This window comes from Elgaria multicarinata, chromosome 16 (assembly GCF_023053635.1).
Source record: "Elgaria multicarinata webbii isolate HBS135686 ecotype San Diego chromosome 16, rElgMul1.1.pri, whole genome shotgun sequence".
NCBI classification, from domain to species: domain Eukaryota; kingdom Metazoa; phylum Chordata; class Lepidosauria; order Squamata; family Anguidae; genus Elgaria; species Elgaria multicarinata.
In genome coordinates this window covers 19408469-19422903 of record NC_086186.1, presented here as the reverse complement: position 1 = coordinate 19422903, position 14435 = coordinate 19408469, and the positions used below count along the sequence as shown (strand labels likewise).

At 41.8% G+C, this 14435-nt stretch overlaps 1 protein-coding gene across 3 annotated transcripts in view; it reads left to right on the top strand.

Annotated features, from left to right (window-relative positions):
- Window positions 1-14435, top strand: part of ABHD2 (abhydrolase domain containing 2, acylglycerol lipase) — a 41929-nt gene that overhangs the window by 12014 nt on the left and 15480 nt on the right. For 2 of the 3 annotated variants that reach the window (XM_063142733.1, XM_063142732.1), the window contains 4 exons: window positions 405-606; window positions 9539-9714; window positions 10112-10279; window positions 14251-14434. In XM_063142733.1, the coding sequence (XP_062998803.1) occupies window positions 413-606; window positions 9539-9714; window positions 10112-10279; window positions 14251-14434 (722 nt within the window). In that variant the 5' untranslated portion in view covers window positions 405-412. Of the gene's footprint in view, window positions 1-58; window positions 210-404; window positions 607-9538; window positions 9715-10111; window positions 10280-14250; window position 14435 lie in introns of those variants that run through there. The other variant, XM_063142734.1, reaches the window with a different exon arrangement.

Sequence of the window (14435 nt, the reverse complement as noted above, 5' to 3'; positions counted from 1 at the left end):
TCTTTCTAGGGCAACATGAAATGCAGAATTCTGGGCAGTTCTGTTGGAGTAGCTAACTGATAGTTCTGCCTTACAGTTGCTCTCTGGAGTGTCCTTTCCTTAATGTAGGAGTAAAACTCCAAGATAAGGGCTGTCTGTTATGGATAGTTTCCTTAGAAGAATCTCTTCTGGGTCTAAATGTTCTGTTGTAAAATTCTGAAACTTCTTGAGTATGTAGACACAGTTCTTAAGATAAATTGGATTATCCATTCTGTATAAACTTGCCCTGAGTTGGCTTCTTTATAAATGATATTTTCATTTGAAAGCATTTCTAACACTGAACTTAAGAAAAGATCTGTTATCCTACTTTGTAAGGGTACCTTGGCTGCTGAAAATAGTTTTCTGAGTTTTTCTTTCTTTTTCAGATTTCAAGATGAGTTCCATAATGGAAACCCCTGAACTGCCGGCAGTATTTGATGGGGTGAAGTTGGCTGCTGTAGCTGCTGTTCTCTACATTATTGTCCGCTGCCTGAATCTGAAGAGTCCAACTGCCCCTCCTGATCTCCTATACCAAGACACACCTTTGTCCCGCTTCCTGTTGAAGTCATGCCCTCTTCTAACCAAAGAGTGAGTAGACAACTAACACATTAAACTATTTTCATGTGTTCAAATGCAACATCTTAGACTTAGGGCAAGATACTGTCTTTGGGAAGCAGTTTGTTATGTGAGATCACTTTTTTTAGCAATATAATGGAAAACAACTGTTTCATTTTAGAATCGAATAGCATAAAGACCCGGTTCGGATGTCACAAAAAACTAGTTTTTTAAAAATAAAATAAAAATCCTGGGTTGTTCTGTGAGAAGCAGGAGGAATTGAGTATCCTGTCTCTTGCTCCCCATTTGTTCCCACTGCAGCTGAGTGAGGGTAAACAATCCAGGGACGTCCGATCCTTGGGTTGTTTAGCATGATGTCTGAACGCTGAACTCTGGGTTGCTGTGAGTGAGATAACCCAGAGCTGTAACTCACAGTGACAGATGGCAGTGAAGCTTCTAATACTGAAATCATTAAGAATCTCTAAAATCTGGCTGTGAAAAGCTTCATGTTGACATTTGTATTTCAGTTGATAAAAAGTAGAAATATTTTGCTAAATATTCTTTTAAAAATCTTCTGGGTCTTTTCAAACTGCAACACAACAAATACTCTAGGAATTATTTTAATATTAAACGTTGTGTATTTGACTGTCCTGTGCCCCTTTAGAACATTATGTGTTTTATTTACTGAATGGTTCCCACTTACTGAGGTACAGTGTACAAGCTTCTGCTAATGCGTTCAGCATGGTGTCACATCTCCTTCTGGCTTCACTCCATGCTGTCCATGCTCAAGGAACATGTCTGTAGATAGAAAACTTGCTGGTTCACTATTTTCATGAGCTGGAACCCTGGATACCAGCTCATGGAGATAACCTACATGTATTTGGCAGTCTTCCCTCTGCAGAAATACTCCCCAACCCAATGTTTTGGGGTAGGACTGACAAGAGATAAGGGGCAGGGCTAGCATGAGCACCTTCATTCTCTCTCTGTGCAGTGAGTTTAGAATGCCTGAACAGGCTCTTGTCTAGTTAAAATTAGTCTCTGCTTAATAATTGGATCATCATGTTTCACAGACTTCTAGAGGGTTTTGTTTGCGTTGTGCATCAGAACCATGGAATACAATCTGATTACAGCTTTTTGCCGGTGTAATCTGAGAGGGTTGTTGAAGGAAAGTTGTCTCCGAGCTTCTGGATTTACTGTATAACATTTCGATATAGAAAAGACTCCCCTCCTCCTCCACTTTCTGGTTGAGGTCTGACATACAAGCCACAGTCCATGGTAATTTTGATTTACCGTTATGTCTGAATTCACAGACCAAGGATCAATGACGTAGGGCTATTTTTCTGCCTCAATGAGGCTGCTGCACTATGGAGATGGGAGTGAACTTAAAATGATGCATCCTGAGTAGATGGGGGATTACAGACAGACAGACAGCTCAAAACCATGGTTTGCCTGTTATACATTTAGGTGCTCAAACGATGATGTGGATTCTGGCACAAACAATGGGTTTGTATTATATCTGAACTTTGATCTTGATTTATGCCCCTCCCTTCTGTCTTCTTCGATCTGTTAGTGTGCAAACCTATCGCAATGCCCGTAAACCTCCAAACTTGGAGGCTTGTGGTCATCCTATGCAGAGCGGGAAGAGCGGCCGAGGTGATGTTTGCCTCCCTGCTCCTCTCACTCTGCATTATCACTAGACAGGCTGTTTTGCCCTTCTAGCTGGGTGCTTCGGAGCGGGAGGGAAGGAGGCTGGGGAGGCCTCGGATAGCTCATAGCCCAGCCTCCCTGTCCCTTCACCACCCGCTGAAACACCCCCTTCACCCTCTCTCTGAGGAACCATTCCTGACCCTAGAGAGGCAGCTGCTGTGATTGTTTCCACACCAGATGCAAGAAGGAGGGGGTTGGAGTGCAGATTTTCCCCCTCTGAGGTCAGAGAGCTGTTTCTGACCTTGGATCCGGCAATCCGAAACATCCTATGCTCCACACCCCAGACACTGTTTAGGGGGCATCGGATTGTTTTTTAGTCATTGTACTACTTCCTTTTGAATGGCTCTTATTTTTCTAGTTTCTTTGGCCCTTCCCCCCTTTTTTTTCAAGTAGCCCCACATTCCTTAAACTCCAGCGTTTCGGGGATGGTAAAACATGAGAAATTTAAAATTTATGAAGTTGGTACTTGCAGCTAGGATTACGACTGACATGTGTTGTTACTTGGACCCTGTTCAGACAATATGCTAAGCCACGGTGGTTAAGCATTTTGAGCTAAACATTATGGCTCAGTGTGTTATGTGAACCATGACTTAGTGTGTCGTGTGAACCATTCCTAACCATGTTGGCTACATAAACACACTTTAAACCCACTCACTAACCATTTACTGCAAAAAGGTTAGCGGCCTACCTATGACTTAGTCTGTCTCTGAACAGGTCCTTGGTTGATGTTCTTATATCTTCACTACCCAATTAGTGACCCTTCTACCTTTAGGATAGTGCTCCAGTCTATCTCAGAACAGAAATATTTCATGTTCTGGCTACTTCTCACTTCTGAAAATGAGCAAATTTGTTTAGATTGTTATTATATCCTGCATTAACAGCAAGCTTAGGCAGCAAATATTTATTGTGGTATCACAGCTAAAACATAGCTAAAAGAATGTGCAGTCTTCAGCTCTTGATCTACAGTAGTAAGAAAGTGGAGTACTTTAGAATATTCTATTCTCTACCAGGGGTAGGTGGAGACCATAGTCTTGTCTGTACCTCCAGTTATACAGGGATATTCTGTAGATTTTTTCTCATTATAAACCTGGAAGCATTGTTGCAGATTTTCAGATGTTTTTCATAAGGTATCTTCAGTTGCACTGCTGACCGGTGTTGGTAATCTAATAGCAACTTAAAAAAATATTTTTGTAGTTTTCAATGGATGTTAAATCTTAAAACTAGCTTCATGTTTTACTGGTCAAACGTGTTTAGATTTTCAGATAGATTTTCTTTTGTAATGTATAATAGTCTTGGATATTTGGATTTGAGGGCTCTTTAGAGTAAAGTGCATTTACACAGGGATTTTCTGTGTAAACATGCATAGGATTGGGCTATAAAGTTAACAGGAAAAAAAGGCTGCTGTTAAAGTCAGAGCAAAATGCATGGAATTTTAATTGCTGTGCTCCTCATGGAACTCTAAGAATCTTATTGGGTCTTAAGGGATTTTGCATGCCTCTTCTAGCTTGAACTCTGACTTTTAAAGGACTGCCAGAACAAGTGGGAAAAACACACATGGATCAAACCGTACTTTCTGTTCTTCTAAAGTCAGCTTGTACAGCAGTCAAGCATCTAAAAAAGCACAAAATAGTACCATAAGGATAGCGCAGTGGATGACATTACATCTCAGTTTTCACTGCATTAATTTCAAGTTTTTGTTCTGCTTGCCCTAAATCTTTCAGTAGTAATGAACACTCGTAATGTTTTTGTGGGTGAGTTTTGTTTTTGTTTAGTTTTTTTGCAATAAAACTGTGAGGAATGCATGATAAATGTTTAAATGGTAAAACAACATAACGCTTCTGTGTTCAGCTCAGATGAAATAATTCAGTGTATAATCTGCTCAGCTGAATGTTTTGCATGCTACATTAATGTAAATTGCACCATTTGGTGGGAAGTGGGACACAAATGTTACAAATAAACAAGTAAAATGGCTTTTTGCTTTCCCTTGGGGATAATATGGACTAGAGTACATACTGCAGATTTGATAGTCGGTTTCCTATACCTAATTAGTATGATACTGGGATGTAACTTGTCATGTTTCCATGTACACGAGCTTGAGAGGCTCCTCCATAGTTAACTTCCAGAGAAATGCAATTTGCAAAGAGTAATTCTAAACTAAGAAATCTCTATTGAAATATATCAAGAAAGCCTTGGTCTTCAATATGGCAATGAAAGGTACTTGGCAGTGAGGCACGGCCTATTTGCCTTGAGAAGCATTTCCCAGACTCATTGAATTCACTGAAGATCATTTGAGAACATGGGCCATTTCTTATGGGACTCTTTGTAGTGAATTAGATTGCATATTGAGGCTATTGAAAGGTCCTTCGATGCAAACATTATGTAAAGGGGAGGTGGCCTTTCGTCTGGGCAAGGGTTATGGCTTGTCTGACGTGGCTGAATACAAAGAGGATTGATACAAAGTCCAGCAGAGAAGAACTGCAGCAATTGCTCACTGATAAATTGCTCACCAGTGATAGTTGGGTGAATCTAAATACAATTAAGTATCTATTGCCAAACTTTATTACATGCAACTGCAGTACATGGTATTTGCAGGGCCAGCGCCAGACTATATTGCGCCCTAGGCAGGCGCGTTCTGAAGCCGCCGCCTCCCGCTCGCTCACTCACTCACTGCCCCCTCACTCGCCTGCCCACCCGCTCATTCTCTCACTCACTGCTCTCGCTCGCCTGCTGCCCCGCCTGCTCGCCACTCCGGCTCCCCCCTCGCTCACACGCTCCGGCTCCCCCCATCGCTCGCCCACCGCCCCCGCTCGCTCGCTCACCGCTACGGCTCCCCCCTTGCTCGCCCACTCACCGCCCGCTCCCTCCTGCTCCCGGCTTTGAAGCCAGGACGCTGGGGTTGGGGGACGGGGCAGAGGCTTTGAAGCGGCGCACCTGGAAGTGGCTTCCTGGCGCGCCGTACTGAAGCCTCCGCCTCCAACCCCAGCATCCTGGCTTCGAAGGAGCCAGGATGCTGGGGTTGGGCGGAGGCTGGGGTGGCGGCTTTGGAACAGCACACCCGGAAGCCGCTCTAGGAGAGCAGCTTCTGGGTACACTGTTCGGCGCCCTCTTTTGCTTGGCGCTCTAGGCGGCCGCCTGAGTTGCCTCTATGGCAGCACCAGGCCTGGGTATTTGTCTCACCAGCATAATGCAGATTTGAACAGTGGGAAGTAGAATCACAAACAGACATTAAGCGAGGAGAAGTTGTGTGTTAAGTTGTGAAATGTTTTGCTTCATGAAGGAAGCATGGAGGTTGGTGAAACTCTTGAGATTTACCAATTTCCAGCCTTTGAGGTTGGTGAGGAAACAGGAAAGGTACTCCTTGATCTTAAGTTGCACAATACCCAGAAGTAGGTTTGTAAGAAAAACAATGTCTGGTAGTTTCCAGAGGGGTAGCCATGTTAGTCTATTTTGCAGCCAAAATGTACATCTTGTGCACATTTATTATACTACAATGCATGTTGTGGCTGCAAAAGCTTATTTAATGTGTGGGCAAGACATAATTTAGACAAAAAGAAATAAACATTTAAGGTTGGTAATAACTAAATCTGACATTTCAAGTTACAATTTTAAAACATTAGTCTATATGTCTGTCCTTTTGCAACCAGTGTTTCTACTGAGTGCAACATGATTAATCCTTTGACCAATTTTTCCTGTCCTCCCTTGAACTGTGCCACTTGTCCTGTATCTTGGAATTTAACATAAGTGTCAGAACTGCAGTGACTGCAGCTGAGGACAAGTGCTCATTGAGCTAAATTGCCATAAGGTAATGGATGATGTTAGTAGGATGGACAGTCCCTTGTGAACTTCCTGTGTTTTGCCTCTAGCATATTTATTCTTGAAAATAGAGAATATATGCACTGAGGAAAGATGATGCAAAATGCTTAGAACTCTAGAAATATCGTTCAGAGATGTGCAACTCCTACCCAAAGTCACTGGCTCTCTCTTCACTTTATGTATTTCTTGGCTACAGGTTTGTGTTGTCTGTAGCTTTTAGCTTCAGTGAATACAAGCAAGTGCAAAAATGTCTTTCTCCCCTTTTTTCAAGAATTAAGATTTTTTCTTAGGATCTATTCAGAGGGACTCTTACTCAACTTCTGTTTTAACTTAATCTTGTTTTCATCATGATTTTGGTTCCTTTTAACATAATTGCTGCATATACTTTATCTTTTATCCAGTAAAGGATTTCACTTCTGTTCTTGTCTGGATCAATTCATGGGAGGCAAGACAGTATTGCCTAAGTTCTAATACCTTTTCCCCATCTCCTGAACTTTGAAAATGATAATTATTATTCACTATTTGACTACTGATAACACTGTCTAAATGCTATTTTTAAATTGATGTTCTTGAGCAGCAACTTAACCCTTTTAGTAAAGCTTCAAAACTTTACTGGGAAGTATGCCTGCAATTAGAACGAGCAACATAAATGTCAGTATATCTCATTAATTTGACAATCCTATTAAATGCTTTTACTGTTGTTCAATAGCTGGAAACTAGCATCTCTAGCATCCATTTTAGAGTAACATGACTATAAGTAGTACAGTTGGGTGAATTTAGCACTGTTTACTAGAGGAAGAAGAGTCCGTTTGTGTAGACACTGAAGCTAGATAGTTGTGTCGATCTTAGGTTTCACTTGCATATAATCAAAATGACTTGTGCATCATTTGCATCAGTGTTGTAAGTGTTGCCAAAGTACTGTTGTACATTTTCAGGAATTATTAACCACAAGGCTACGTGCATGCAGAGCATTATTTTAACGAGGCTAACAGCTGAAAACACGTTATGGAAATAAAAACACAGCCAAGTTGCTCAAAAAACGATATGCATTTCCAGTGTTGGTGTTTAATGTCTAATTAGATCATGCAGATGACCTTCCATAAATAATTCTATTGGGAACACCAAACATCGGATAGGATATGAAAGATGTATGAATGTGTCTGTGAATGAATTGTGTAGAATTACGATGCTAATCAAATGACTACCTGTTACTTGATTACAGTCAAAGATTCCATGAAATCACAAATTCCCTATGTAAATGGCAGCGTTTTTAATTGCATTTTAGTGACAGTAGTGGAAGTCCCTTCGCTCCTCAGACTTGCAGGAGTCTGTGTGTGTGTGTGTCTGTGTGTGTGAGAGAGAGACAGTCAGACATTCTCTCACCTTTACCCTTAATTTTATTTATTTATTTATTTATTTATTTATTTATTACATTTTTATACCGCCCAATAGCCGAAGCTCTCTGGGCGGTTCACAAAAATTAAAACCACAGTAAAACACCCAACAGTTTAAAACACAATTACGAAATACAGTATAAAAAGCGCAACCAGGATAAAACCACACAGCAAAGTTGATATAGGATTAAAATACAGAGTTAAAACAGTAAAATTTAAATTTAAGTTAAAATTAAGTGTTAAAATACTGAGTGAATAAAGTTTTAATTTTATAAGTTTTAATTTTATCTCTATACTGCAGCTCTAGTATTTTCTGTCTTTTTCTATGATAGTGTCGATCTACAAGCTTTATTCAGGTTCATGAGCAATATTGCCTGTCCTCTTCATTTTTGAATGCTGGCCTCCTTTTGTTTCAATAACTGACTGATGAAACAAATAGCCTGCATTTGCAACAAGGCTAGCGTGCTACGCAATACGACCTAGCTGTGCCATAACTATGACCTAGCTGTGTAGTACAATTTGATACTTGTGCCATAAAGTTCAATGTACCTACCTGCCCTCTTCCCTCACAATTAAGCCATGCAGCCTAGTGCTTCTTATTGAGCCAGTGTGGTGTAGTGGCTAAAGTGTTGGACTGGGAGTTGGGAGATCCTGGTTCTAATCTCCACTCAGCCATGGAAGCTTACTGGGTAACTTTGGGCCAGTCATAGACTCTCAGCCCAACTTACCTCCCAGGGTTGTTGGGAGGATAAAATGGAGAGGATTGCTGCCTTGGGTTCCTTGGAGGAAGAAAGGCAGGATATAAATGCAATAATGAATGAATGTGCTGTAACTGCAGCCATGTATAACCAAGAGTAGAATTTAAGAGGAAGGATGAATCAAGCACACGAAGTTACAAGTGCCCAGAGGGAACACAGTGTGATGTAGATGGGATTGGGCTCTGGAATATTCAAGAATGCCAGTAGTTCTTGTACTTAATTCATTCTGTTCTAATTAATCAGTGTTTTTAAATACTTGATTATTGTTTGTCTGCAATTGACCAAGTGCACACTTGTTTTACTGGTTCAGTGTCAGCCCTAGAACTGATGTATAGTAAGCTATGTCTCCATGGCTACTTCATTCCCACTGTTGAAAAAATCTCAAGATCTCTGTATTGTCACTAAAGATGGACATTTCTTTGAGTCATGTGTTGGCCTTCTCGATATGCCTTCAAAAAGGGCTGGTCCTATCTGACAGCCCCAGATTACATACCAACTGATTCCTGGCAGCTGTAGTGGTGTTGCTAAAATAGACGAAGATATCCACCATGTCCTTCTCTCTTTTCCTTCTCTCTTTGCACCCCCTCCTCCAAAAATTTCCTCTTTAATTCACTAGGATCCATAAATCTGAGATAAAAGGCCATCTGCTTTGGCACCAGGCCATACCACTTTCCTGATAAGCATAGTACAGATGTTCTTTCCTCCATTGAAAGGAAATGCATTTATAAGCATTCTGAACTGTAGTGGAGTGGTTTTCAGAGATCACTACATTATATTCGATTTCCAATCAACAGGATGGTTATCTAGATCTATCATCTGTTGCCCTTTGGTGCTTACTGGGAAGTGGCTCCTTAATTTTTTACCAAGTAGACTGGGAAGATTGACAAGCACTTCTGAACATCTCAAAAACCTACCCCAGGATTAAAGTCTTGTTTCAAATATGTAACCTGCTACCTTAAGGAAAAGGAAGGAAAGGAACCTCTCGTGCAAAGCACTTGAGTCATTCCTGCTTTCGCTGACGTTATCTTGGCAGACTTTGTAGTGAGGTGGTTTGCCATTGCCTTCCCCAGTCATGGTTACTTTCCCCCCAGCTAGCTGGGTACTCCTTTTACCGACCTCGGAAGGATGGAAGGCTGAGTCGACCTGAGCTGGCTGCCTGAGAACCAGCTTCCGCTGGGATCGAACTCAGGTCGTGGGGAGAGTTTCGTCTGCAGTAACTGCCGCTTACCACTCTGTGCCACACAGGGTGCTACCTTAAAGCAAATACTTAATTTATTTTGTTTTTATTGCTAGGTACATTCCACCTCTGATCTGGGGGAAGAGTGGGCACATCCAAACTGCCCTTTATGGGAAGATGGGGAGAGTAAGTTCGCCGCATCCTTATGGACTCCGCAAGTACCTCACAATGTCAGATGGTGCAACAGCAACGTTTGACCTCTTCGAACCAGTGGCTGAAAACTGCATTAGAGGTTAGACAACCAACTGTGCCACTCCATTGTTTGTTGACCTATCAGCTTGAGTAAACGTTTGGGGGAATCTGTATTGCTACTTTCGATTACCGTATACAGGCAAAGATGCCGCTTATTTCATAACTCTGGGCCAAGTTTAAGTATTCCGTTTTGTGCCTGGCCTATCAGCGTTTGGCGCCAGTGCAGTTATGAATCGTGTACTACATTATTTTTACAGCCAGCTGATGAGATGCAATGCTTCATGGCCTAGATTTTCAGTTTAGCTCCTGCAATAATGTGCTTGCTGTCTTTGGCGAGTAAAGTTGGATAGAATGAAACCATGATATGTCTAACACAGCTTGGTGCATCCTTCCGTTTTCTGTTAAACTCTCCTCTCTCGATACTTTTCATTGTACAGAAGATATCACAATGGTAATTTGCCCTGGAATAGCCAATCACAGTGAGAAGCAATATATACGCACCTTTGTTGACTATGCCCAGAAGAATGGCTATCGATGCGCTGTGTTAAACCACCTTGGAGCCCTGCCAAGCATCGAGCTGACTTCGCCACGCATGTTCACTTACGGTAAATACTTGTCGGTCCTTCCATCTTGGCCTTTCAGTACTGGCTTGAAGTTTGATCAAGCACGCTAGTGTCAGACATGTGCTAGATTTGACTTGAAACGTAAGTTTGTTGATGCCTTCTGAAGACTGAGACTGCTGCCTGTGATTAGAAATTGGCTGTCTTCAATAATCATCAGACAAGATGACTGGTTTTGGTTTTCTTTTTTGAACCTGAGCAATCTTTCAGAAGGGGAATTAACAAGTGACACAGAAGCCATTACTTGGACTAAGTCTGCATTAATTTCGTTTCCAAATGTTGATTCTTCAAATTCCTCTATTTATAGTATAAAGCATTGGGAAGTGTGGTGGCACTGCCAAACGGCTAGAAAGGAAAACTTATATAGAAAGGGTAGCCTGGTGAGCTGAGACCATTCTTATGGCACTGATGTTCTGTCATGTATAATGGAGCAGAATGGGGTGAGCAGAAGAAAAAGGGCCTTTGGGAGAGCTACGTTTCTCCTAGGACAATACATTTGCTGGACATACCGATGTTGGCAAGCTGGTAATGCTATAGCATTTTTGTCTTTAGCTGCTATCTAAAGTGAGTGATATACAGCTTGTCGAGATAACTATATCCCCTTTGGAGAGCAGGTGAGCAGAACGCCGATATCAAAGTGGGATGGGTGCTCTTTTGTTGATGCAGGCCTGTTGGCTCTTGCCACTACTTGTACCTTGTTGTTTATGATAAGAATCTCAAGTCTCCAGGGTGAGGCCTTCTGTGTGACTGGTCTTTAATAACCATAGTCTATTGCAGCCCTCAGGAGATACTTCTGAGGTGTTATTGAGCAAACCAAAACATTGCTGTAAAGCTCTGAACTTCCCCTCTTTCCTGTGGGAATTGCTTTGTTTGTGGCTTAGGTGTGGTGATCATCAACAAGGCTTGAAAAACATTTTCAAGAATGAAGACAGAGCCTGTCTGCCAGAATGTACTATGCAGCTGCTCTCCTTCCTGAAATGTTGAGTTCCCCAAATCAAGCTATGACACATCTCCAACTCCACCCCTGCTGAGCATGTTGTAGGAAGTGCAGCTTTCTGGCTGGTTATCTAGTCCAGTGGTTCCCAATTGGTGGTCCGTGGACCCCAGGGGGTCCGTGTAACCCACCCAGGGGGTCCATGGCACCATTCACATATTCACCATTCATTTCTGGAGTCCACTGATGACGAATTCCTACCAGAAATAAAATATAACATCACTGAGCACCTGCGTGATTTAGCAGCTAGCTTCAGAGATTCCTTCCCTGCACCTAATCCTGAAAACTCATGGATAAGGAATCCTTTTGAATGTGGTGATGTACAACTAACTATTCTGTCTGCGGAAGAGCAAGATGCACTTGTTGACGTGACTTGTGATGGTTCATTGAAATCATTTTTCAAAGAATACAGACTGGACCAATTCCGGGTGAAGGTTTTTCCTGATTATAAGAAGTTAGATGAAAAAGCTTTGAAACATTTAGTTCCCTTTTGTTCCACATATATTTGTGAATGAACACTTTCGACATTTTGTTATGTGAAGAACAAGCATAGAAATCGGCTCAATGTTGATCCAGATTTGAGATTAAAAGTAGGAAATATTGAACTGGATGTGGAAGGGATTGTTTGGGACAAAAAGAGGCATGATTTCTCCCATCACATTTAGGTTTAGTAGCTGCTAGACATGCCATAATTTGTACAATTGTAAACTAGATGTTAGTAAAATTAAATTTGTCTTTATATTCCTAACTAAATCATTGTCATTTTTGCGTGGTAATATCTCAAATATCACAAATTTTATGGCCTGTTTTTTAGTATACCTAAAATTCTTTGCTTATTAGGGGCTACCCTTTATTTTCTCCAAAAAATTCTTTCGCACAGGTAACTACCATAGAGATAACAAATTTTTCAAAAGTAGGGGATCCATGGCTTGGCATTTGAAAAACAAGGGGTCCGCAGTACTTGGCTAATTGGGAACCACTGATCTAGTCTATCCACAGCCACTTCGTCCTCTTCTCTTTGGGAGGACATCCTTCCCAGAAAGGAAAGAGATAGTGGCAATAGCAAGTACTTTAAGAGTGGCAAGTACATCCCACGCCTCTGTGTCAAGCTAGGCATACCTTGCCCATCCAGAGACAGACAGGCAGGGGAGAAGCAAACAAGACCCCCAAGAGCCAGTGTGGTGTAGTGGCTTGAGTGTTGGCCTGGCAGTCGGGAGATCCGGGTTCTTGTCCCTATTTGGTCATGGAACCCGAGTGGGTGACTTTGGGCCAGTTGCAACTCTCAGCCCAACCTACCTCACAGGGTTGTTGTTGTGAGGATAAAATGGAGAGGAGGAGGATTACGTACGCCACCTTGGGTTCCTTAAAGAGGAAAAAAGGTGGGATATGAATGAATGAACATAAGAAGAGCCATGCTGGATCAGGCCAAGGGTCCATCTAGTTCAGCACTCTGTTTGTACAGTATCCAACCAGCTGTTGACCAGGAAACCATAAGCAGGACATGGGTGCAACAGCACCCTCCCACCCAACAGCACCTGCACTACGTTCAAAGTTGGGGAATTTGCTGCTTTCCATTGTTGATAAGGAGAAAAGGAAGCTGATAGGTGAAAGGGGGTTGGGAGGTGAAGAGGAAACAGCACCTGCAGCTAGAGCCCCACTGTTATGGCTTACTGCCCCAACCAATGTTTGAGAAGGGTGTGTGCCAAGACCCTCTTTCCCTGCTTCTCCTCTGTAAAGTGCTTGGGTATGTGATCCCAGGAACATAAATGTGTGGGACTCGGCAGCAACCCTTCCAAGGGTTGCCATAGTCCCTTTGAAGCCAAGGTTGTGTCTGTTGCTGCTTAATGATAGCAGCACATAACCCTGTTTCAGACACTCCGCCAAAGTGAGCACTTGGAGGCAGAATGATAGTTACATTGACTCACACCCCCATTCTTGTTTTTTAATATAGTAATCTCAGCCAAATGTTATGTATTATGGCTTGATCTGATTGTTTTTCAAGGAGAGGGTATTTATTTATATGCAATATTTATATGTTGCTCCATTTCTAAAATAGATTCCGGAGTAGTGATCATAAGAATTAAAACAGGAATTTTTTTTTTTTAAAAAAAAGCATATTAAAATGGTTCATTTTAAAGCAAAATACCAATAAAAACCATGGCTGGTCAGTGGAGGAATGTTTCCTGGAAAAGAGCTGTTGTTGAGAGGCACTGGAAGCAGCCCAGTGTTGGTACCTGCCTGATGTCCAGGGGCAGGGAGTTCCAAAGAAAAGAGCCCATCACAATAAAGGCTTTTCTCCTTGACAATAGGATAGAAAACCATGGTTGCAAAGGAATTGCGGAGGTGTTCTGTTAGTATGAAACTCGTCAGCGCAGTTCTAAATATGTGTAAGACTCGATGGCCTTATAGGCCCCTTCCAACTCTACTATTCTATGATTCTATGAAATACTTTGTAGGGAGATTTACAGTTAAATGCACAAATGAGATGAAATTCCACTTGTTACTGATTAATTCTCTGGCTGCTGAAAATCTGGGATATATGCAGGAACTTGGTTTTATGCTCTGGAAATAAGGGGTGGCGTAGGTGTAACTTTTATGAACTTCTCTCCCATTGTTGGAAGAAGTGACAGCGTGTGGATTATTTTTAGTTTTCACTTTTAGCTGGCTCCAGGTGGCTGGTGAGCAGATTGAGGCATTTTGAAAGACTCTCTTTGATCCAGTATTTAAAAACTGTGCCAATATAAAGGTTCAGTTGAAAAGGCAGTAAAAAGTTCTTCGGAACAGTGTATGTGTATTTCACCATTGTTCTCTGCTTGATATTGTATGTTCTTCCTCTCTATTTTATTTTATTTTATTTTTGGGAAATCATGATGCTCAAACACCAGTACTTCTCCAACTGTAAATTATATTGTTAGAAATATTGCCACTTGGGGCTTTAGCTTTTCTCTTCATTGTTTCACAGGTTGCACTTGGGAATTTGGAGCCATGGTGAGCTACATCAAGAAAACGTATCCCCAGTCCAAGCTGGTCGTTGTAGGCTTCAGTCTGGGTGGAAATATAGTGTGCAAATATCTGGGGGAGAACCAGTCGAACCAGGACTGTGTGTTGTGTTGTGTCAGCGTGTGTCAAGGGTACAGTGCACTGAGG